The 24,624-nt window shown below is 45.9% G+C and overlaps 1 protein-coding gene across 6 annotated transcripts in view; it reads left to right on the forward strand.

Moving 5' to 3' along the window:
* The window catches only part of pde4ba (phosphodiesterase 4B, cAMP-specific a), a 175,036-nt gene extending 156,319 nt beyond the window's left edge, over window positions 1-18,717 (forward strand). For 4 of the 6 annotated variants that reach the window (XM_042111975.1, XM_042111977.1, XM_042111978.1 and 1 more), the window contains 10 exons: window positions 683-795; window positions 9,168-9,261; window positions 12,800-12,981; window positions 13,258-13,356; window positions 13,492-13,656; window positions 14,271-14,370; window positions 14,493-14,647; window positions 14,770-14,892; window positions 15,222-15,404; window positions 15,566-18,717. In XM_042111975.1, the coding sequence (XP_041967909.1) occupies window positions 683-795; window positions 9,168-9,261; window positions 12,800-12,981; window positions 13,258-13,356; window positions 13,492-13,656; window positions 14,271-14,370; window positions 14,493-14,647; window positions 14,770-14,892; window positions 15,222-15,404; window positions 15,566-15,943 (1,592 nt within the window). In that variant the 3' untranslated portion in view covers window positions 15,944-18,717. Of the gene's footprint in view, window positions 1-682; window positions 796-3,020; window positions 3,251-8,244; window positions 8,554-9,167; window positions 9,262-12,799; window positions 12,982-13,257; window positions 13,357-13,491; window positions 13,657-14,270; window positions 14,371-14,492; window positions 14,648-14,769; window positions 14,893-15,221; window positions 15,405-15,565 lie in introns of those variants that run through there. The other 2 variants (XM_042111981.1, XM_042111980.1) reach the window with 2 other exon arrangements.
* The last annotated feature ends 5,907 nt before the right edge of the window (window positions 18,718-24,624 follow it).

Below are 24,624 nucleotides of genomic sequence, written 5' to 3' on the forward strand. Positions count from 1 at the left end.
TGTGTGTGTGTGTGTGTGTGTGTGTGTGTGTGTGTGTGTGTGTGTGTGTGTGTGTGTGTGTGTGGTGTGTGTGTGTGTGTGTGTGTACATTATGTGCGGTGTGTGTGTGTGTGTGTGTGTCTGTGTGTGTGTGTGTGTATGTGTGTGTGTGTCTGCGTCTGTGTGTGGGTGTGTGTGCGTGCGTGCGTGCATGTGTGTTTGTTGGGGGGCTGCTGGTCAGAGTTGAGTGTTTATGAACCTCCTTCTCTTTCTGACACGGCAGCTGACAGGGGAGCAGGGGGGGGGGGGGGGGGTGTGCATTGAGCCAAGAGCAGGCAGCCAGTGAGAGAGCGCTTCTGAGCTGCTGCCTGTGCGTGCGCAGTCGCTGTTTACTGGCCTCCCTCCCTTCCTCTCTCTCTCCCCCTCCCTCTCTCTCTCCCTACCTCTCTCTCTCTCTCTCTCTCTCTCTCTTGCTCTCCCACCACCTCTTGCTGACGCTGTCTGAAACTTTGGCGTGTGTGTGAGTGCACTAGTAACAGCCCCCAGTGTGTGTGTGAGTGCCTGCCCATGATGAAGGAGCTCCTGTCGAGTTGCCGGGGAGCCCTGCAGCAGCAGCAGTCGCGGGGTGCACCGAGCCCCCCACGGCCGCCCTCTCCGCCCGACCCCACTCACCCCGTGCCCGTCTCCCTCTGTCTCTTCCCAGACGACTCCTACCAGAAGCTAGCCATGGAGACCATGGAGGAGCTGGACTGGTGTCTGGACCAGCTGGAGACCATCCAGACCTACCGCTCCGTCAGCGACATGGCGTCCACCAAGGTACCGTACAGCCTCACGCGCACCACACACACACCCACACACACACACACACACACACACACACACACACACACATACACACACACACACACACACACAAACGCAGACACACACAAACGCAGACATCAACACATGCTAGCAAGGAGGCACACATTGCTTTCAACCTGGTGCTGCATACACACATGCACACACACACAGTTAGCTGATACCAGATCAGTTAAGGGGAGAAGAAAGTTGCACTGTCAAAAGTGTTGCGAATTGATAACCCTGATAGGAGGTGTCTGCCAGTTTGTGACTACTTAAGGTGATCTGTGTTACTGCTAATCCGAGTCCCTGTGTGTGTGCGTATTTATGTGCAGGTGTGTGTATGCGTGTTAAGGTAACTAAGTTGGCTCTGCTTCACTTCAGTGCATTTGTCTTTATGTCAGTATGCATATGTACGACTGCAGTGCATTTGTCTTTATGTCAGTATGCATATGTACGACTGCAGTGCATTTGTCTTTATGTCACTATGCATATTTCAGAAACTCAGAAATAACAAGAGATCTGGAGGTTTTGCATAATGCTTCATGTCTTGCCTTTTTTGCATTGATGTTGTTGACCAACAGTTTAGATGTGCATATCTTCTGGTGTTGGTGTTGATTGCATATTAGGACATGCTTGTGTGTAAGCCTTTATTGGAATTATTGACACAGCAGATTTCATCTCTGTAGATATGTTTCTGGGTGAATGAGTTTGTATGAACTTTGGCATAAATTGTGTGTGTGTGTGTGTGTGTAGGATAGGCATTTCTGGCTGCTGTACTGCAGGGCTGCGTGTTGCTTTCCTGTCTCCTTCCTGTATGGTGCAGAGGGGACAGACTACAATAGAGCAGCTCCCAGTCCAGCAGGGCACCAGCTCTCAGCCCGTTTGTTTCTGCCACTGCTGACGACACACGCACAAACACCAGAGCACAGGGGACTTTCACGGCACACAATGGATGAGGCTAGACACACACACACACACTCACACACACACACACATACACACACATACGCAAACGCAAACGCACACATGCAGGGCACACATGTACACACAGGCACACGGACAAACCCACGCCCAAACATACGCACACGGACACTGACACATGCACAACAAATAAGCAGGAAAATTCACAGAATTCCATGAGTCATAAGACACATAGGCCCACTGAAGGCCAAATGTCAGCACAGCAACAGGACAGGACAGGTAGATGGCAGAATTACAGATTACAGCATGTTGTAATGCAGCTCATATGACTGTTCCCTGATCAACCCACGTCAATGCAGAGCATGGATTTCATGTGTGTGTGTGTGTGTGTGTGTGTGTGTGTGTGTGTGTGTGTGTGTGTGTGTGTGTGTTTGTTATCTGCGATGTCACGTTAGGTGCCAATAGCTGACCTCTCATTAGACTCTTGGTGTGTTTTCAGACTCTTGGCCATAAGGTGATGCAGTGTAAATGCATGTGTGTGCGTTTAAGAGTGTGAAATGTGAAGAAGTCTTTAGAGGGACATATAGAGACTCTCTTCATCTCAGGGATACAGGGCTTGTAGTATGTGACCATGATTGTCTGTTGCAGAAGGGCAAACAAGCTAAAGTAAACTGCTTACTAGGTCCAATTAACAGTTACAGAACTAAAGAACTTTAGCTAAGAGAACTAAACAAAAAGTTGTGTTGATGGTGGTGCCAGACAGTTAAGACAGTAGACGCATTAGAGAGAACCACTCCTCAGACTTAAAAAGAAAAGATGCAGTGGATTGGTTGTGCAATTGTGAGAAATTTGCCTATAAATGTCACTGCATGTGTTGCTATGTCAATTTTTAGTCATCTGGGGGTTTGTGGGGGTTTGTGTGGTGTCTGTGTGTGTGTGTGTCGGGGGGGGTGGTAGGTAGAGTAAAGGAATCACATCATTGTGGTTTGATATGGTATCATAATCCGGAATCCTTTCTTTTTTTTTACTCTGGGGGTTGTTCATAAGAAACAGGAGGAGTTTATGGTTGTATTTGTTGTGTGTGTGTGTGTGTGTGTTAGTGTGTGTGTGTGTGTGTGTGTTTGTGTGTATGTGTGTGTGTGTGTGTATGTGTGTGTGCAAAGTGTGTGTGCATTTGTCAGAAGGAGGAGGTATCAGCATGAGAGGGCGTGTGTATGTGTCTGTGTGTGTGTGTGAGTGTGTGTGTGCATCTACTCTATGTCCGCCCCTCCCCACTGCACACAGACACACACACACGCACGGTGTAGTCAGAGGACCCAGCTCAAAGTGAGTCAGTAGCACTATTGCATTTCTCAACCACTCCAACGTCAGCGTGGCTTGGCCTTAGAACACACACAGGCCGAGTCAGCAGCACACAGTCAGGACTTTACGCACTCGCAAGATGGGAGCCTGTTGCATGGAGAAGAAGGAGCATAGAAAGTTAGGCAAAGTCAACTGCTGGAGAAAGGTGAGCCTTGACAAGCAGTTTTAGCCTTTCCATTCTAGACATTGTCTTGTTTATATATATATATATATATATATATATATATATATATATATATATATATATATATATATATATATATATATATATAATTTATATAATATATAAAATGTCTGATCTTATTAGGCTTGTTGTAGTGTCTTCTCATTTTTTATTGTGATCTGTTTTGAGGCGGCTGTTTTATGGCAGTTTTTAAGTTTCTTTTGTTTCCTCTAAACAGTTAGTTCCTTATCAGAAATGTGCTTCTTAGAGATGGTTATGCCATTGAAACAGCTCTGTGCGTAGTTCCGTTTGTGGTTCTCCGAAATCGTAACACTTGGCCTGAATGTCTCCGTTTTCTGCATGCACTTCATGAACTGATCTTCTCACCATACTGAGTTTGATGTGAATTTTGTCAAGGCCAGAGATGAGAAGGATCGTAGTGGATCGCTTGACTTACGGCTGCAGTGTGTTTGGAGTGCATGCAGCCCTTTGTCTGCTTTCTTAGTTATTACAGAACTGTAACATCACCTAGTCAGACTTTTTATTTACAAATGGACTATTGTTCCTATTGATGTACATTCTGTTGTAAATAAACCTAGCTATGAAGACTGAGTATTACCTCTGCTCTGTAGGGTTTTTTTTTTTTTTTTTTTTTTTAAAAGCTTGTCTTTTTGTTGTGTTGATGGAGGGGAATTTGTTTCATCACAGTTGAGTTTGCTGAAGCTGACAATGAAGCCATAAAGACAGAAATTAAATAAAAAAATACATCCATTACTTAGGTGCATTTATAGCACTTCAAAAAATCACAGAGGAATATTTTACTGAAATTATAATTCCAATGAAACAATGAATTTGAAAAACTTTGCATTTTAGACCTAATTTTGGAATGTGGTTGGTTGTGTGTAGTTTGAATTTGAAATTTTGCCTTTTGAAAAGGGAAATTGAACTTGAAATTGAACCTATAAGAGGTTTGTTTTTTAACTATTTCACTATGATTTGAAGTGGAACGTTGGTTCATGCAGGCGGCAGACGTGAAAAAAGAGCATGCTAGTAGTTTATCGTCCAGCGAGCAGCGCAAGCTCTATGTGTGAACTTGCCCCGACAGGCTGCATGTATCTGGCATCTCAGTGCTTTCCCCACCATGGTGCTTTATGTGATTCTCTCTTTTATTCTCTTTCTCTTTCTTTCTTTCTTTTTCTTTATATTTCTTTATTTCCTTCTTTCTCAGAATCTATCCGTCCAACAAGAATGTGTCACTTGTCTTTGTGATACTCATGCAAAGTGACTTCTGCCTAGATTTACATGTAGCATGCAGATCAGACAAAGGGCTAAATAGATGCATGGCACGGAATGAATGTGAGAGTAACTTGACTGGAATTTAGCCAGTTGCCCATACCTTTCTGCTTTTCTCTCTCTCTCTCTCTCTCTTTTTTCTCTCTCTCTGTCTATTTGGCATGAGTCCATGCTTGATTCTCAGGAAGGCTATTATGTCATTAAGTGTGTTTCAGCAGAATGGGCCTGTCACTCTAACCTGCGTCACTAGGCTGCCAAGCCTCTGACTTTCTTTTTGTCTTTGCGAAAAGTGTTTACTGCCAAGAGTAGCCTCCCATGACACCACTTTGACTAATCGAAAATCCCCTTTTCACCAGGCTGGGCTAACAAGCAGTGAGACGTCACTCTAGCATAACTCAGGGCTCTTGTCACTTGAGGCTTTTCAACTAAAAAACTTCAACTTTGAGCGAATTTGCCTGTGAATGGTGTTCTCAGCGTGAATGGTATGGACTTCAGATAGAGCTGTAGCCCAGACAAGCTTTAGTGCTAGTGCCCACTAGTGGCTAAACGTGGAAAATGCTTAATTATTATCCAATGTATTTGAATTATTATTAATATTATTATATATTCATTTGTGATATTTAATTTCAACACTTTAATACTGTTTTTTGTTTATCCCTTTTTTGGGTTGCTTTGTTTGTGTTGTGTTTGTTGGTATTCATATGCATATAGTGATATACTCCCATGTAGTTCTCTATGTAGTGCTTTTGCATTTAGACTAGGTAGACTCCTATTGATCGACATGGCTGTATTGACCCTGCCAGCAGGATATGGGCTTCAATGAGGTCTTTTGAGAATGAAATGCCATCTCCATTCACCCTCTCTCTTCTCCTCTCACCTCATGTCAACTCACACACCAGTGCACCACACAGCACTCACATCAGCCACCCTCCACAGAGAGAGAGAGAGAGAGAGAGTGAAGTGGAGAGATAAAAGAGAGAGAGAAAGAGAAACACTCGGTTCACGTGTGGTTTTTAGAATGAGAGGACTCTTAACACCTGAATGAAGTACTCCTTTGATTCAGAGGCAGCCACAGAAAGGTAATTCTGAAAGACTAGAGAGGCTTGAACAAAACACTCATACACGTGCACAGACAGACACACACACACACACACGCACACACATGCGCACACACACACACGCGCACACACACACACACACACACACACACACACACACACACACACACACACACACACACACACACACACACACACACAGATTGATTCTGACAGATGCACATGGATATGAGAAAAGCCCAGTATGCAAACCAGGTTCATCTAAAGCATTTCACCAATAATATGTTCTGAAGGGGTTTGGAAGGAATGGCTGTGTAAGTGTGTGTGTGTCACACTGTGTATGCCCACAGGCTGTTGCTGGTTTCTCCCATGTTTGCGTAATGCAGGGAGATTCTCAGCTGCTGTTGTATATATGTTTCCCTCCGCCTCTTATGTTGAGAGTCAGACTTCTTTTTTTCCTTCATTTTCCTACACTCGCTCCCTCCCTCCCTCTCTCCCTCCCTCTCTCTCTCCATGCATCTCTGCAGTTGGAGGACAATCCTCAAATCTTTTCACTGGAGCTTCTCATCCCCCCTCCTCTCTCCGGTCTGCGCATGTGTTCCCCCTCTGAGTGAATGTTTCGCTCCCCTCACCGTGACCATCGATACTTCGCCCCAAAACTAAAAGAGACAAACAAAGAGACACTGGCTTAACTCAAATATCTTTTAGCAAGCGCGGCAACATGGCTGCCTGTGTGTGTGTGTGCGTGTGTGTGTATGTGTGTGTGTGTGTGTGTGTGTGTGTGTGTGTGTGTGTGTGTGTGTGTGTGTGTGTGCGCGCGCGCGTGTGTGTGTGTGTGTGTGTGTGTGCGCGTGAGGCTGGGTGTTCCGTGCTGCAGCTGTGGCCGCCGCTCGGCTCCACTCAGTCAGGCCCATCGATCGCTCCTGCCGCTGAGCCGCTGTGTTGCTGGGCATCGGGGAGGTCCAGTGTTCCGCTGTCCCTCCGACGCCTGGGCGGCCATGGCTGGACGCGAAGAGAGAGAGACAAAGATTGTCTATTTACCTATCTTTATCAGCCGTCTCTGAGGGGAGACCTCCCAGGAAAAAAAAAAAAACACAAAAAAAAAACCCCAGCAGCCCTGGTCACGTGACGCTGTTGCCATGGCGTTGAGATGTGCATGTAATTGGCGGTGTGCAGGCAGACAGTGTGGGGACAGGGGATACGGGGAGAAGAGGGGAGGAAGAGAGGCAGAGAGGAAGAGGGAGAAATCCATAAGGCGGGGGAAGGAGTGAGACACTGAGAGTGTGAGAGTGAGAGAGAAAGTCATTCACAAGGGAAGGCAAAAGAGTGAAACAGAGGGCGAGACAGACAAGGAGAGAGAGAGAGAGTCAAAGAGAGAGTCAAAAGAATATCACCTAACGGAATAGAGGCAATTATTTATCTTTCTCTCATACACCCCCATTCCCTTTCTCTCTCTAACTCACTCTCTCTCTCTCTCTCTCTCTCTCTCTTTCATATTCTGTTCCGATGTCTGTGGCTGCTAGTGTAAAAATAGCACAGGACTCCGTCTGCCACAGACAGTTGCCACGGTAGCCCCAGTCACAGCATTATGGGATGGTGTTAATGAAGGACCAGTCGAGTCTCTCGCCATGACCCTGTCAGCCATCTCCAGCCAACACACTCCTCTTTTCTCCTTTCCTTACTCTACCCAACACACCCACCACTTTTTTCAACCCATTCGGTCTCACGAACCAGCAACATTCTCTACTGCCATGAACGCCAACATGGAGGAAGTCCTCTAGTGGCGCAGGCAGCAGGAGAATCCCTGGGATAAAGATGGAGGAGAATCTGCAGAGTGTAAGAGTGCGCAGTAGAATTCAGGGCCATCCCTAATCCTCCAACCAGTCTTCCAACCCCCCCCCCCCCCCCCTCCTCCTCCTCCTCCTGTTGGCACTTCTTTTTTCCTCTTCCACCTCTCCCTCTATCCAAGTCTCTCCATCGCTCTCCTCGTCTCTCACAGGAGCAGCTAGGCTGGGGGCTCCCTCTCCCTCCCTCCATTTTCTGTCAAATCATGTGCTTTTGTGTGTTGCACAGGTTGCTAAGGCTGAGAACCTAGAGAGAGAGAGGGAGAGAGAGGATTAGTCTATATGAATAACAGTGGAAGTTGAATTGAATCAAATTGAAAAGAGAGAGATTCTGAGAGGCAGAGACAGAGAAAGAGAGAGAGAGAGAGAGAAAGAGAGAGCGAGAGACAGAGTTGCAGCAGTGCAGTGCGCAGCCAAGCGGCACTAATCCAGAGGAGGAAGACCCCTTCCAGCCAGATGAGCATCCCTGCCTTCTGTTTTTTTCCTCTCTCACTCTCTCGCTCTCCTCCCTCCCTCCCTCCCTCCCTCCCTCCCCTGCTCACGCTCTCCCTGCTCTGCGATCGGCGCTCTATCCATAATTCATCAGTAAGCTCCTGCTCCAGCCGCAGCAGAGGCAGCCCTGCTCCACGGATCTCTTAGCTCAGAACCAGGACGGGTGCTCTCTCGGTGGGCAGAAACCACCCTGCGAACAAGCCGCCCCCCCCCCCCCCCCCCCCACCGGGCCCCCTAAGCTGCAGAATGGAGAGAGTGTGTGAGCGCGTGCATGTGTGCCTGTGCCGCTGCAGCCACTGGGTTGCCAGACAAAACCGGATCGGTCCATTCGCCCGCAGCCTCCATCGCTGATCCGCCTCAGAGGGGAGAACGAGAGGAGAGAAGAAGGGATTGTTTTGTCTTCTTACTGGGGCACAAGAGGAATCCCGATCGTCTGCCTCTCTCTCTCTCTCCGTCTGGCCGCCGCGTTTTTCCTTTGATTTCCGTCCGTTTTCTCTCTTTCTGGAGGACCAGAGTGCTTCTGTCGGGTGGGCTTACGCATAGCTCCAAAATGCCTGAGGCGAACTACCTTCTCTCGGTGTCCTGGGGTTATATCAAGGTGTGTATCTGAGTGTGTGTTAGAGGAGCTTATTGGGGTCTGGGGTCAAGCAGACCCCCTTGCATGTTTGTGGTAAATGGACGAATGCTTTTCCGAAATAAGTCGGCGTAGCGTTGTGTCTATGGCACAGCAATGGCGCAGGGGTATTCTCCAATAGCTGTTGCATTGTGATGCTTGTATTTATTTATTTGTTTTTGTTGTTTTGGTGTGTTGTTGCAAGAAATGGAAATATTCTGTATTTGATTCAGATTCAGTATGATTCAGAAAGAATCAGAAAGAAGAGAATTCTGCAGTTTACAGACACAAACATATGGCATTACATGATGCGCAGTAAATATTGCTGACCCCCTTTAACTGCGTATGTCCAGATATGGTAGCTGGCTTTGCTAATACAACCTATATAATGTGTTGGAATCATTTATATGAAAAAAGCTCATACAATTGTATGCTGACACAAAAACAATGAACTACTTCTTAATAAAATGAGGGCAACAGACAGACTGTTGCAGCTGATATGACTGGTGGGGATCCCCTGCTGATGTCTGCTGAATGCTTCAGATGTGGGCTTTGCTGCATTAGGTCTAATGTGTTTGTCTTCATGTGTTTCTCCGCAGTTCAAAAGAATGCTGAACCGGGAGCTGACGCACCTGTCCGAGATGAGCCGTTCTGGCAACCAGGTGTCTGAGTTCATCTCCAACACCTTCCTAGGTAACCACTGCTTGCTGTTACTATATAGACATACATACACACACACACACATGTGTGCAAACACAGCTAGACAACCCCGCTCTAGATCACTCCACATGCTTGCACATGATGCGGATGTTCATCTTGTGAAACACCCACTCATCCAGGATCATCCATCCTATGCAGACAAATATGTACACGTATGAAGGTAAATGTTATATGTAAACACATACACATAGATACAGATCATCTTTAAAGACACCTGACTACCTTTTACATATTTTACATACTGAAACTCAGACTCCGGTAAGCGTTCTCTGATCTTTTGCATTTTTGGTCTAGCGCTGGGCTCGAGCTACAGCAAAACAAGTGGGCTCCATTTTGTCTGTCTTCTCGGTGTCAATCTGCACTGTAGCGCAGGTTTGGGAACTGCGCTGGAGGAGCTCAGCTCTTAAGTTTTGAGTCGATAAAATGGCGACGAGAACATCAGGCGGTGTGCACATTGGGTGCCAGGTGACTGGGCTTGGCGGTTGGTTGGTGGGCATTCAGCTGCCTCTGTACAGCCCTGTGAGGTGCCACCATCAGGGAGAGAGTGAACGCCAGGCTGGTGGAGAACAATGGCAGACTCAGGGCTGGAAATGGAGGGACATGGATGGAGGGAGGCTAGATAGAGAGATGTGTAGGCAGGTGGTGGAGTGAGATGAAGAAAGGATAAAGCAAGAGTGATGGCTAAAGAAACAAACAGACTGACTAACACACAAGTCATGTGTGGAAAGCCATGCCATGGATTGTTCTGGAGACCACAGATGTGAAGGAATGAGGGCTGGTCTTGTTTGCGGTGGTTTCAGGGAGGGGAGAAATCCCCGCTGCATAGCTAAGAAGATGGCGATGGAGGCTGCTGCTGCTGCTGATTCTGGGGGGTGGGGGTGGGGGGTGGTGGGGGGATCCTACTGCAGAGCCATGGAGCGATGGAACCCCCCTCATCCCAGCAGCTGTTATGACTCATCCCCCATCCTGTCAGTTTTCATCCTGACTAAGAAAAAGTCTTCCCCCCCAACACTTCCACCCCCATACGTTTCTCTCATGCTTGATCATGCAGATGCGGGAACACAAACACATGCAGTTCTTTACTCACTCAGTACATTTGCCCACTGAGACGCATGAAAACATCCCCAACATCCAACCAACACAACACAACCCAACCCGCACACAAAAAACGCACAAACAAACAAGAAATGCATAGAGTACTTTCACACATACGTACACACATGGGCACACCCACACAGCACGTTAGAGGAAAAGCTTTTAATGAGCATGATGCAGGAACAGGCAGCAGTGGCAGCCGTGGAGGAACCTGCCCTAATGATCAGCTATAGACCATTACAGCCTGTGCCTGGTCATTAGGGGTCAAGACTCGCTCTGCGCTTTGTTAAGCTTCCCTCCAGGCGTGGATGGGAGTGTGTTTGCTTGTGTGCATCTGCGTGTGTGTGTTTAAGAGTGTGTGTGCATCTGGCAGATGGACATGTGACTCAGCCTGTGCTCCTCCCCTGTGCTCACGTGTGTTGCCCACACTGTCCCTCTGGTTTGGTCACCCAGCTGAGCTGAGAGCCAGAGCCACAGTTAATGAGATCAAATTTGACCAGAGCGAAGCCCCCCTCCAGTGCCAGAGCCTCTCGCCCCAACACACTCCTACACACCAAACTGTGTGTGTGTGTGTGTGTGTGTGTGTGTGTGTGTGTGTGTGTGTGTGTGCTCCCAGTGCATTGCTACCTCCTCCAAACTGTCGTAGCAGCTGGATTTCCCCTCAGCCCATATGGAGAGCACTTTAGGTGGCTTCATTATTTATGAGAGAAAAGTGCTGGTGTGGGGGAGACATGTGATGTGGGGAGAGAGCGGAAAAAAAGAGGGGTGATGAAAAGGAAGAAGGGAAGCGAGAGAGCAAAAAACAGACAGAGAGATAGAGAGAGAGAGATGGGGCTGCTGCCCCCACAAGCGCAGTGAATCATCCGCAGTGCTGTCTCTCACCACACATGCCATGGGAACTCACACATGAATGCTCGCATCATGCCTCCACCTCTACACCGGCGAAGGAAAAAAACAGGAGAGACCAGAAGGAAAAAGAGGGAGAGAGAGACATAGAGAGAGAGAAAGAGAGAGAGAGGGGGGGGGGGTATTGAAACGGATGGATTCCTCCTGTTTTATCTGGATTTGTGAGGGAGGCGTTGGGGAGCTCCACTGTGCTCTGACAAAGACATGGGCTCTGCCTCGGCTCACGGTGTTGTGTTTCCCCTGATTAGTTGGACAGAGTGGCAGTCAGAGACAGACAAACAGACAAGAGAGAAAGAGAGACGTAGCGATTACTCTCCTTATCACATCACTGGCGATAATGGCATGATGAGCCAGTCTTCTGAATAATGAAGAACTGAAAGCACAAGATAATGACCATAATGAATGAACTCGCCACCCCACGCCACCCCACTCCACTCCACCACACCTAATCACCTACCATTCCCATCTCCAGGTTGGGGATGTGACATTACTCCGCATTTTATCACTCACAATCCATTAGAGTCTGGGGAGGCTGAGCGAGAGCGAGCGCGGGTGCGGAGAGGCAGAGAGAGGGGGGGTCGTTATCTGCGCTGGTGCGCTGGTAATTGAATAAGGATGGCTGTGCTGTGGCAGTCAGCGGAACTGGGAGCCAGGCTCCTGCGCACGATACCGCCGGCCCTCGGGGCAAGAGGATATGAGACGAGCGGAAGATTAGAAACGCAATTCCATCCACCCTTAAACTGGAGCAGCAGAGACACTGAGTCGCGCTCCGCAGAATGGAAAGGCCCCCACTAAGACGGCAATGTAGGTGTCCAGTGCTCTCCGAGGAATGACCTTTTCAAGAGTGTGTGTGTGTGGGGGGGGGCAGAGGGGGAAGAAGAGAGGGGGGCAGGAAGTTGGGAAGGAGAGCAAGGTTTCCATTCGCATGGAGGTGGAGCGAAATCAAACTAAAATGGAGCTCAGTCCTAATTTATTCCCCACTAGCTCTCCCCCTTCTTTTGTAGTCAGTGGTGCAGGTGGGACCCCTCCACCCCCATCCTGTCCCCACCCACTACCCACCCCCCTCCCCCCAGGCACACCTGGGCCCGGTCTGCGGGCCAGCAGCTCTCTCTACTGACGTCACTAGGGGAAAGAGGAGACCTGGCCACCCGATTTCAAACAAAGGCCTTTTGTCTTGCCGGGCTGCGCGACAGCTGCACAGAGGCTGGACATCGGGAAACATGATACAGGCTCCGTTTTTCTTTTTTTTTCTCGTTCTGTCTGCTTTTTTTGTCTATCCAACATGAAAGATGTTGGCCACGGACAATAACAGCTACCTTCAGATTTCCAACAGTGTTGCGGAACAGCCAGCCTCATAGGGGTCTGTGGTGCTCATTCGCGAGACGTGGCTGTAATGAGTTGCGATACTTAGCGCCGTGCCGATATACCATGAAGCTTTCGTGGTGTAACGAAGACGCAGGGGGACTGATCTCCTCTCTTTTCTCCCTCTCTCGACCCTTCTCTGACGCAGACAAGCAGAACGATGTGGAGATCCCCTCACCCACGCCGAAGGCTCGGGAGAAGAAGAAGAAGCAGCAGCTGATGACTCAGATCAGTGGTGTGAAGAAGGTGTCCCACGGACCGAGCCTCTCCAACTGCACCGTGATCGCCCGCTTTGGAGTTAAGACGGACAAGGAGGACTTGCTTGCCAAGGTACGCCACTGACTCACACCGAGAGCACCTCAGCTGCAGGCTTCGCCTCAGCTTCGGTTTCATACCTTATTGATTTCTAAGAGGAGGTGTGCATCACCACCTCCAACTTCACTTGAACTTTACTGTATAACTGTGAATGTGGGGGATGAGCAATTTGATATACAGTATTTTAACAGAATACTTGTTTTACAAGTTGGTAGAACTTTGAAAGTTGACAGTGGAGTCTGTGGGGGATATTTGATTCATAAATTAACTGTTTCTCTCTTCCTGCTCCAGGAACTTGAAGACCTAAATAAATGGGGATTGAACATCTTCACCGTGTCAGAATACTCCCACCACCGGCCTCTCACCTGCATCATGTACGCCATTTTCCAGGTGAGTTTCAGCCCTGAGATACGACACGAAAGGAATATCAAATACACAGACAGATTCCCGTATGTATCAGAGTAGAGAATTGCTCCCTTGGCTGTCTGTGACCTTTGTTAAATGGCGTCCTTTTGTGTGTGTCAGGAGAGGGATCTGCTGAAGACATTCAAGATCCCGGCGGACACATTTGTGGCCTACATGATGACGCTGGAGGACCATTACCATTCAGACGTGGCCTACCACAACAGCCTGCACGCCGCCGACGTGGCCCAGTCCACACACATCCTGCTCTCAACGCCTGCGTTAGACGTAAGGGCCAACCCTCTACTTCTCATAGATGGACACACATACACACACATGTGGCACACATACAACAGCCTGCTGTCTCTGTCCTACTGGCCTATTTGTAATACATGTAACACATAACTCTCTAAAATATGATACCCATCCTCAGGTCAATATCTAGACTTTCTCAGGGGTTAGTCTCTACATAAATACTCCCTTTCTTACATGTCCCAGTTTTCCCTATGTACTGTATGCCGCTTTTATAGAAAACTGTTTGTCTTGCCACCTAGTTCCTACAAAGCACTATCAGTAAAGAGTAAGACAGCAAACCCAGTGGCTCATTTTACACAGCTAGCACCATCCATCATATTTAACAGCAGCAGTCCCGAGTTGCCATTTTGGAGCATCAAAGTGCCTCTCTCCCTCTCTCCCAGTAAGGCCTTCCTCTCGGCCGGCGATTAATCATGCCTTAATTAGTGTTTGCGTAAAGCACTTGTGCTTGGCCAGGGGAATACTAATGGCTCCGCTGGGAGGACAACAGCCTGGGATTAGTTCTCTGCTGTCAGTGCATTTGTTTGGCGAGACAATGTTTTTTTTTTTTAAAGTTAAAAGCCTCTCCTTGTTTTGTTCTTCCGCAGGCCGTCTTCACAGACCTTGAGATCCTCGCTGCCATTTTCGCTGCTGCCATCCATGATGTGGACCATCCAGGAGTGTCCAACCAGTTCCTCATCAATACAAGTGAGTCGGGATGCCCTCGCCATAACCTTCTCTTCATCGTGGCAATTCCCTCGTGTTGGTTTAATGTCCTGGCAGAATCATGGCTGTAGTGAGCTCACTTCCTTTTCTGTAATCATCTGCAGATTCTGAGCTGGCCCTCATGTACAATGATGAGTCGGTCCTGGAGAACCATCATCTGGCCGTGGGCTTTAAGCTGCTACAGGAAGACAATTGCGACATCTTCCAGAACCTCACCAAGAAGCAGAGGCAGTCCCTCAGGAAGATGGTCATCGACATGGTGAGTCTTCCTGAGCCAGAGACAGCATCCGTTAACCCCCTGCGGTCTCGCACCACACACAGTATTCTAGAATCAGAGAATTCCAAGGCTGCTTATTTACATTGGCCTGTGCTCTTTTTCAGGTACTGGCCACAGACATGTCCAAGCACATGAGCTTATTGGCAGACCTGAAGACCATGGTGGAGACCAAGAAAGTGACGAGTTCTGGAGTGCTGCTTCTCGACAACTACACTGACAGGATACAGGTAACCATCGCCTACTCCTCTTCATGTGTGTGTGGATGTGTTGGAGAGACCTCGACTGTCAGATAGCGTGATGTTTCTCCACTTCTGCTTACACTAATTGAACTAATTCATGTTCTGTGAAACACTGAACCAGCCTGAGATCATTAGGATCACTGCCTGCTGTGATGACCACAGTCTACCACCTCTCCCTTTTACCGCCTCTCATTCCTCTCTCGCTGCATTTTCCATTTCCCACAGAGTTTGGCACTCCAAACGAGTTGAATGTGAAACCCATTCTGAGATCAAAGCTCATCTAACGACCACTTGTACCTTTTTTTTCTGCTGAATAGGTCCTGCGGAACATGGTGCACTGTGCTGACCTGAGCAACCCCACCAAGTCCCTGGAGCTGTATCGGCAGTGGACCGACCGCATCATGGACGAGTTCTTCCACCAGGGCGACCGCGAGAGGGAGCGGGGCATGGAGATCAGCCCTATGTGTGACAAGCACACGGCATCTGTGGAGAAGTCTCAGGTTAGCATACCGTAGCCTTCAGTAGCACCACTCCAATGGCAGTTGGTTATGAACAATTAGCTTTGTTAGCTTTGTGTGGACTATATTAGAGGAGCACCCTTCTACACCTTTGGTGATAATGGCATTTTATTGACACTGTGCTCTCCTGTGTGCTTGCTTAGGTGGGCTTCATTGACTACATCGTACACCCTCTGTGGGAGACGTGGGCAGACCTGGTCCACCCCGATGCACAGGACATCCTGGACACTTTGGAGGACAACAGGAACTGGTACCAGAGCATGATCCCTCAGAGCCCCTCACCCCCTTATGAGACTGACAAGGAGGGCCAGGGCGTCGGTGGTGGCACAGGGGACAAGTTTCAGTTTGAGATGACCCTGGAGGAGGAGGACTCAGAGGGGACAGAGAAGGATGAGCAGAGTCAGGGTGATGAGGATGAGGAGGAGGAGGAAGGGGAGGAGGAGGAAAGGGAGGAGCCCATGGAACCGGCCACCACGCACATTGAGATCGTCACGCATGACGCCTCACCCGTGGACACATAGGACCTGCTCTTTACCTGTCAGTCACTTAAACATGGCCGACACGGGTCTTTCACGTTTTCCTTTATCAAGAGGGAAGGAAATCTTGCATAAAGGCAATGTTTTTTGAGAAGCCCAAAAGGGGGGCGTCTATTTGAGTCCCCTTTGGTGGGGGTGAGAGTCACACCCCCTCCATGCACTTGCTTTTGGAGCCAGAGATGGACAGTTTCTGTGGGAACGACCACAGAGCTCTCAGGAAAAAAATGCTGCAGACATTTTGGACCTGATTGATTGACAGGTGACTTGGGGAAAATGAAGGATCGGGGCCAACCAAATGACGTTTGTTTTCACTCAGACAAGCGTTAGACGTGTTGACACTACTGAAAGAAAGGATGGTTTTTGTACCAAGTGACTTTTTATCAAGCGAACGGGATGTCAGGAGGTAGCAAAATGAACTACTGACAAACACGTTATTTGTAAAGACAGAAACTGTTTACTTTTTTCTGTACCATTTGTCTACAGACTTTGTGTGCCTTTTTTACTATTGTCTTTTTAAGAGTCTTTTTTATTTATTGAACACACTTTAGTAAAAATGTATGTGAAATGTTTTTGTTTTCTAAGGAAAAACAGCTTCAGAGTAGAATTGTTTTGTATTTCAGCAGAAAAAGAGAACTCTGTGTCTTCCTACGATATTAGGCAATATTAAGAATAATCCAAACATCAAACAACCGGTCAAAGTCAAAAATTTCCCATGAAACATGCACTTTCTGTCACCTTTTTGTTGTTTTGTTTGTGTTTTCATATGTGCACAATACTTGTGTTTGTGTAGAGATCTGTATAATTCAGTACCTCTGTCAGCAGACGTATTGCCTGTTCAAAATGAAGGCCCCAAACATCTGATTTGTCAGAAGTGTTGTGTAATGCACACACTGCCAAAGTATCCCCAATTGATCCAGTAGCCAGTACCATGGAAAGCCTTAATCAACAAAAACACTGGCAGAGATCAGTAGCTGGCAGGAGGCTGGGGGGGGGTAGGCCTAATCATGTAATCTGCACTTCAGTGTCAGTCAGGCCAAAGTAATTTTCACTTCAAAGTTTTCCTCCATTTTATACTCATCCTGTTAGTCTAACACAATAGACACATGCTAACCTCCCTCCCCTGAAATTTTATGATTCAAGTCCTGCTGCCCCACTCAGAATCCTCTATCATCGTCCAGATGAAAGGGTTCCGAGCAAATCTTAACTGTCAGAGCAGACTTTTTGTTTGGTAACAGGCAGCTGTCTTCCCATCAAAAGGAAATTGGCTAAAAAAAGGCGTAACAGCTTCTCATAACAGCTTCTGTTACTCATGCCATTATCATGTATTGGCTTATGCTTTCCCTGGACTAGACTGACCAAGACATTGAAATGAAACTACAGATCACACTTTGCTTTAATCTAGAAATTGAAATCAAATAAGTAACCCCATCACCTTTAATGCTAAAGAAATATTCTATTTAGTTTCATTTTACTTTTATATGTTTACTGTTAACAAAGAGAGATTAGAGTTCAATACTGGAGTTTCCTTTTTTTCCTTTTTGGACCTCATTGAGGTCTTTTATTCCCAGTGACAATAAGTCATGATTCAATCCAAATTCGATGTGGCTTTCATGCTCCATGGTACTTTAACTACCCAACTCTAATTCACTCAAACAGAAGTAAGTGAATTGTCACCGATATGTATGTATATGAATGTGTCAGAGTGAGAGTGAGTGTGGACGTGTGTGGACGTGTACAGCACAGTGTGCATGTGTGTCTGCCTGTTTGGGTGTGTATTCGCGTAAAAGACTTAACCCAATATGAATCATCAGCCCATGTATTTTTCAACTTTGTCCGGTTTGTCAATCAAGCTCACATCGGTCCTGTTGCTGTTTATAACAGTATATTTATTATTCTAGGCTGTAAATAAGAATGATGTTTCATTGTAAATCTATTTTAATTTATATGCACTTGCATTACCGGAGAGTGGTGGTGTTACATGTGTAGTGGACTCAGAGTTTGAGTCCAATTTCTTTTTTTATTTTATTTGGTAATATATTGTTTTGTTTTATATATAAATAAATATATATATATATATATATCTATATGAATATATCGCACAATGTCTGACTGCTTCGATCAGCAGCATTTAAAGGCATTAGTTACCCAGAGGCTGGAATTGCACAATGCTGGCCAAGGTAGTGGTGTTGTGCAGAGTGGCTCGGTGTTAGGCAAAGACAGGAAGCTGAAGTGCCCAGGCTTGCTTGGCATTCCAGCATGTCCAAGAACGCATTTTGAATGCAGACTGCTGATAGAGTTTCGGTTGAAAACAGGTTGAAAATGAAAAAGGCAATCTCCTCAAATATACACGCTCCACATCAGTCAGACTGAGGGGACATATTGGCAGCATGTCACATTATTTCTAGAGCACCAATGTGAATTGATATATTACAAAAATGTGATTATCTGTAATTATTTGTGCTAATGTGAAACTATTTTTTCTGACCAAACTTGTTAGCAGTTTTGAAATTCAAATTGTCAGTATAACGTTGTTCAATCTATGTTCAATCTTTTGGTCCAAGTTGTGTCCAAACGATTAGCCCGAGTTAGCACTATCTGCATGACAGAAGGGTTTTCTATGTCTGTTAAAATCCCGCATTGTTGCAGGTGGATATTCAGTGTTTCACACAATGTATGGTATAATATTGTATATTGTGTTCAATAAAATCTGAAACTACTTTTCTATGAAGTGATTAAAAAAGAAAGCATGAATATATATATATCCCTCCTCTTTGGCTCTTTATTTCTGTGCCTTTTTGTGTCAACACCAGTGATATGGCAGATCAGTTTTTTTGATCGCCTCCTGGTCCTGACTTATAACTCAGTCTCAGACTCACTGGTAGTCACATCATCAGTAAATCATTGCAGTTGATGACATTCTTAAAGATGGATTCTAACTATTTATTACACCCCTAAATCTCTTTTCTGTTTCTCTATAGTATTTCAAAATCCCTTCTTGGCCTTAAAATGGCTTAAACGTAACTTTACACCTTCGTCCTCATTTCAGGAGTTGGGATCTATTGGGTCCTATCCTCTCTCCACAAACTGTATACAGCAACCATGACATATAAAATCTTACTATTATTACTAAACTAATATTATTTTTATTTTAAAAATAAAAAATAAATGACATCAACATGACATCATCTCAAACCGCCACTTTTCATCATATACAATTTGATTATCTAGTAGTAGTTTTGCAAAGCACTGTATCATGATGAGGAGCCAGGTAGATGGCCATAGTCACGCCAAGAATGCAAAAACATATCTTATCCTCCAATCAGAAAGAGTGATATAAATCCTGCACCTTTTCAATATTTTACATGCAGTTGACACTGTCTGTCCAAATTATTATATTATGGAAATTGCAGTAAATCGTTAGAGACAATTTCTCACATTGAGCACACAAATGTGTGTGTCGTTTATTTTCGTAGGAAAAACACTGAAATCAAAAATGGCGCTATCCAGTAACAAAACAGGTGTAGGGCTCAACCAAAGATGGTTGATTACGAAGATACTTCCTGAGAGGCTATTTCCTGTCCCTGGAAATGTATGCAAATAGGGTAGCAGTAGTACACGCCTCACACGAGGGGGGGGCCACTATCCCCCATTTATGCAGTGATCGGGCTCCCTTTTTAACATTGAGGTCTATGGCGGTATCATGATCTCCAAACCCTCCTCCCCATTTCAGGAGAATGTTGTGACAGTATGACACTCCAGTCGGGAGAAAACAACATTAATGAAGGTGTACACCAAGTTTATTTTGTACTCCGGCTTCTGTCTGGCGTGGAACCGAGGCGTTCAAACGTCAGTCATACGTCAGTGACACGCCACTGTGCAGGCGGGGACTGAACCAGAGCCCATCTCTGACTGAACTCCACTTTGCCCTCATAGACATGAACTAGGACGACCCATCTTGCTACGCATTAATTATGACGAGGCGGTCATATAGGGATTGTCAAAGTTTTTTTTTTTTTTTCGTCATCTACTTCAATCTACTATTTTTGGTCAACTATACCCGGGACACCGAACCACCGGGGCACATGAAATTTGGTGGGTGTGTAGCCCCACTAGACTTTTACTTAAAAATTTCGTTTGGTCACCGGGGGCCACCCCCCCCCCCCCCCCCGAAACCCAAAAAATGCAGTTTTTCCTAAATAACTACCTGAACCGTGGCATCGAGGATGAAGGATTGTTTATGGTATGTTGGTCTCAAGGGCCCACATCAACCTAGCCCATAATCACTCATTTGTGATTTGCACCCCCCCCCCCCCGTAACACATATACACATGCACACACACACAGGCACCCACATACTATCGGTATTAGAACGGCCGATACATAATTACAAATTCAGTAGGATTAAAAGAAAGCCAAAATAAATATTCATCATCATCATCATTGTCCACTAGATGGCGCATCGTTGCAGTGAGACGTAATTTTGTTTGAAGTTAAAAGTGGGTTGGAAAAACAATGGACAATTCCTACAATAGTTTACCGCAGAGAACGTCTAATAAGGATAGGATGAAGTTCACATGAAATGTAATTTCCATTTCTTCTTGAAGCCGAAATAAATTTGAGGATGTTTATCGGACATGCTTGGTTTTTACTGCAGGTACGTTAATCTTATAATATCAATAAGGACCTAGGTAATGTTACCGTTAGCGTTGGTTGAGTGATGGAGGCCAATTTGATTGATTGCATTTGTAGAAAACTATAAATGCGGTTATACCAAACAAATTGATAGCAGCACTGGAAGATTTACCAACGTTACACCGGTCTGATACAGTTTTGCCTATACATGCGTGAGACGGAGACGCCTGTTTATTTTGTTTTAAGTGCGTGCAGGGTGTGAGAGGGGAATCGATGTGCTTTGATTCCAGCTTGGTAGTTGTAGTCTGTGAAATTAAAAAGCACGTGTGTGTGAAGTATCCAATGACACCTTCATTTCATTATGGCTGCTTTAGCAACACATCTTAAGCTACTGTGTAGTGGGTCCCATTTAGAAGTGGCTACTTCATTCGCGCTTTCCTTGACTCATGATGCTGCGTGAATTTTATTACAACTTTTCGCCACGATATGACAGTTTAAGTCCGCTTGATACTGTAAGGCGTAAGCCATTGGTTTTCAAAGGAGATTTTATTTGTGTCGCCAGCATCCCAGCTAGCACAGTTACGTTGCGAGTATGTTGCTGCAATGTAACTGAATGACCCAAAATACATTGCCACAACGTCGTATCCAACGTTGCCACAACATGCAAAGTGGAAGGTGAGAATTCGTAACCGCAACGTCACTCCCCAACGTTGCCAATCCATAACTGCAACATTAAAGGGGTGGTTCAGGATTTTGGACATAAGACCTTATTTCCAAGTAAGCAAGTGTGATATTTATCAGTGGAGACCGTTTTCAGCACGTTTCATCCAGTCCTTCTAATTGCAGAGTTCGCAGGTGCTAGGCTAGCGCAAGTCAACGGTATGTGCTAGCCTGCCACTAAAGACAGTCTTACCCACTCCAAAGTACACCTGAGGCAAATTCCAGACAATCGATGTAAATGTCTGTGTTGATAGAATAGCGTAAGAAATACAACTACCCTTGCATCGCGTTACAATAGTTATACTTTGGTCCCTAAAGTTGTTAGTAGTCATTTTGCAACTCAGCGGCGGACTGATATTACCAAGGCTACTACTAGGTATCCCCATTGGAGTGCGCTTTAATGTTTACTTTTTGGCGCAGTACTACTAACCGGAGCAAGTATAATTCCGCCGCTGCTAAGAAACTAGTCCCTCAAAATGTAATGCGATCGTTGAAATGCAAGGATAGAATAACGTTAGAAATAACACTGTCAATACAGACATTTACATCGATAGTCTGGCGTTATAATTTATTTGCCTCGGGTGTACTTTGGAGTGGGTAAGACTAGGGTTTAGTGGCAGGCTAGCACATACCGTTGACTTGCGCTAGCCTAGCACCTGCAAACTTTGCAATTAGAAGGACTGGATGAAACGTGTTGAAAACGGTCTCCATTGATAAATATCACACTTGCTTACTTGGAAATGAGGTCCTATGTCCAAAATCCTGAACCATCCCTTTAAGTTACGTTGCAGCAACGTGGAATTGAAAGGTGCCGTTTTGTAACCGTAACGTAAGTTACCGACGCCACCAGTCCTGTTCAGCAACGTTGCCACAACATGCAAAGTGAAAGGTGACAATTCGTAACCGCAACGTAACTCCCCAACGTCGCCACTCCGTAACCACAACATCAGGTGACGTTGCAGCAACGTGGAGTTGAAAGGTGCCGTTTCGTAACCGTAACGTAAGTTTTTTTTTATTTTTTATTTTTTTATTTGTAAACATCATTGACATTACAGAAAATGCAACACTACGACATGCACAAGAATACTACATACGACAAACAGATGTACATTACATAAACACATACTGTAACTTAACAAAACATCACATTGACTTGGCTTCCATAAACATAACACAACATAACATTAATAACAGAAAGGCTAAGGATGATTTGCGTCCAGGATGATTACAGATATGATTATCAGGGATGAAATTGATGACCGGAATGAAAAGAAGGGGGGATGGGGGGGGGGGTGCAGATGGTAGCTCTGAGAGTGTGAATGAGGTGGTGTTGGGATGGGGGTGGGGATGGGGGGTGAGGGGTAGTGAGTATGTGAGGATGTATGTGTGTGTGTGTGTGTGTGTGTGTGCATATGTATAAGGCTGGCTTGCTGTTGGGCCAAGAGGAGAGAAGCTGGAACATAGAGAGGGAGGGTTTCAGAGGAGAGGAGTTGTAATTATTCTATTAAAGATAAGTATAATAATAGGACATCCATTGATGGCCACAGTTCCACCCAGCCCCGCTGTTATACTGCGATGAGCTGACAGAGGGGAGGACCTGCATGCCACCCACCCCCCCAGGCCCCCAGCATATGCACACATCCCCCACTACCACGACCAACCACACCTCGCCCCCAGACCTTCACCCAACACGCCACTCTTGACCTAAATATGTACAGTATGTGAATGGCTAGGTTGAGGAATCTATCTAGTGTGTAGCATTAAAAGAAGTGGGCATGCATGGTGAATATCTGTCAGGATTTCCCCATGCACACCACACTTACCCTGTGTAAGATGTATGCCTCCTCAATGTGTGCATTAAAATAAGTGAGGCAAGCAGATAGACACCTGATGAGGAATCTACCTGCACTCCACTCTTACCCTAGCCTGTTTTGTAGTTTTTGTTTATGTTTGGTGTATGTCACCTAACATGTAGTGCAATTAAAAGAGAGTGAAGCGTGCTGTGTGCTTCCAGGACAAGGCGTATGCATGAGCGTATGAGGAGGGTGCACACCGGGGGCCCAGGGCCAATAGATAACCCACAGGACCCAACCAATGCCAAAACCACACCGCGACCCGCCAGGACCGAGTCTCCCAAGCCATCCAATGGGGCCCCGTCAGAATAACGATGGGAGAGGCAGAGAGAAAGAGTGAAATTAGTAAAGTTTATCAGAGAATGTAAATAAAAGGGGGAGGGAAAGAAGGGGATGCTATTTATATTACTACTACTAATAATAATAATAACAATAATAGTTCCAGCTACCCTCCCCTGCCCAGTGTTTGATGATATGTGTATCTGTTGATGAAGTTTGTTATGATGGTGTGGAGATGGAACTCAGGCAAAGAGGGTCAGGACTGTAAGTAGGTGATAAAGGGGTACCAAGGAGAGGTTGTATCCTGAGTATTGATTAAGTTTGTAGTTGATAGGTTTTCTAATGATATATAGTCTGTTAACAAGTTTTTCCAATGAGTGATGTGAGCTTTGTTCTTAGATTTCCAGTTCATGAGGATTGTTTTCTTGGCGATAGTCAGCGCTACCAGCAGTGTTTTATTGCAGGAGTTGCTTAAATTTACTGTGGATGTATCACCAAGTATGCATAAGGAAGGGGATGCTGGGATGTGACAGCCAAAGATGGAAGAGAGAGATTTTGTGACACTCACCCAGAAGTGGTTGATTGGAGTGCAATGCCAAACCGCATGAATGTATGTATCTGGGTTATTTTGTGTGCAGTGAGTGCAAAGATCCGAGCCAAACCCCATTTTAGCCAATTTATGTGCAGTGAAGTGGAATCTGTGAAGAACCTTGTATTGTATTAGTTGTAGATTACTATTCTTTGTCATGAAGTAGATGTTTTTGCACATTTTGGTCCAGAAGTCGGCACCGGGAGTAATTGATAAGTCTGATTCCCATTTGTGATATGGCAGGCCAATTGTTTTTTCTGAACGAGATATAATTTTGTAAATTTGGGAGAGTATTTTTTTGGGAGAGGGAATATTAAGCAGCTCTGAGATTGGTGGGGGAATGTCAAGGTTAGCTGTCTGGATGTTAATTTTTCCTAGGATAGATGATTTAATTTGCAGGTATTGTAAGAAGTGTTTACTCTCGATGCCGTGCTTCTGGACCAAACAGGAAAATGAGGCCAGATTATTGTCTTGAAGAATGTGTTGAAGGTGAGTGATGCCCTTTCCCATCCATGTGTGAAAGTTAAGTGTTTTTTTATTGACGGTGAAATCTGGGTTATTCCAAATCGGGGTGCGAATTGATGGTGCTATAG

Source organism: Alosa sapidissima, chromosome 12, assembly GCF_018492685.1.
Source record: "Alosa sapidissima isolate fAloSap1 chromosome 12, fAloSap1.pri, whole genome shotgun sequence".
NCBI lineage: Eukaryota > Metazoa > Chordata > Actinopteri > Clupeiformes > Clupeidae > Alosa > Alosa sapidissima.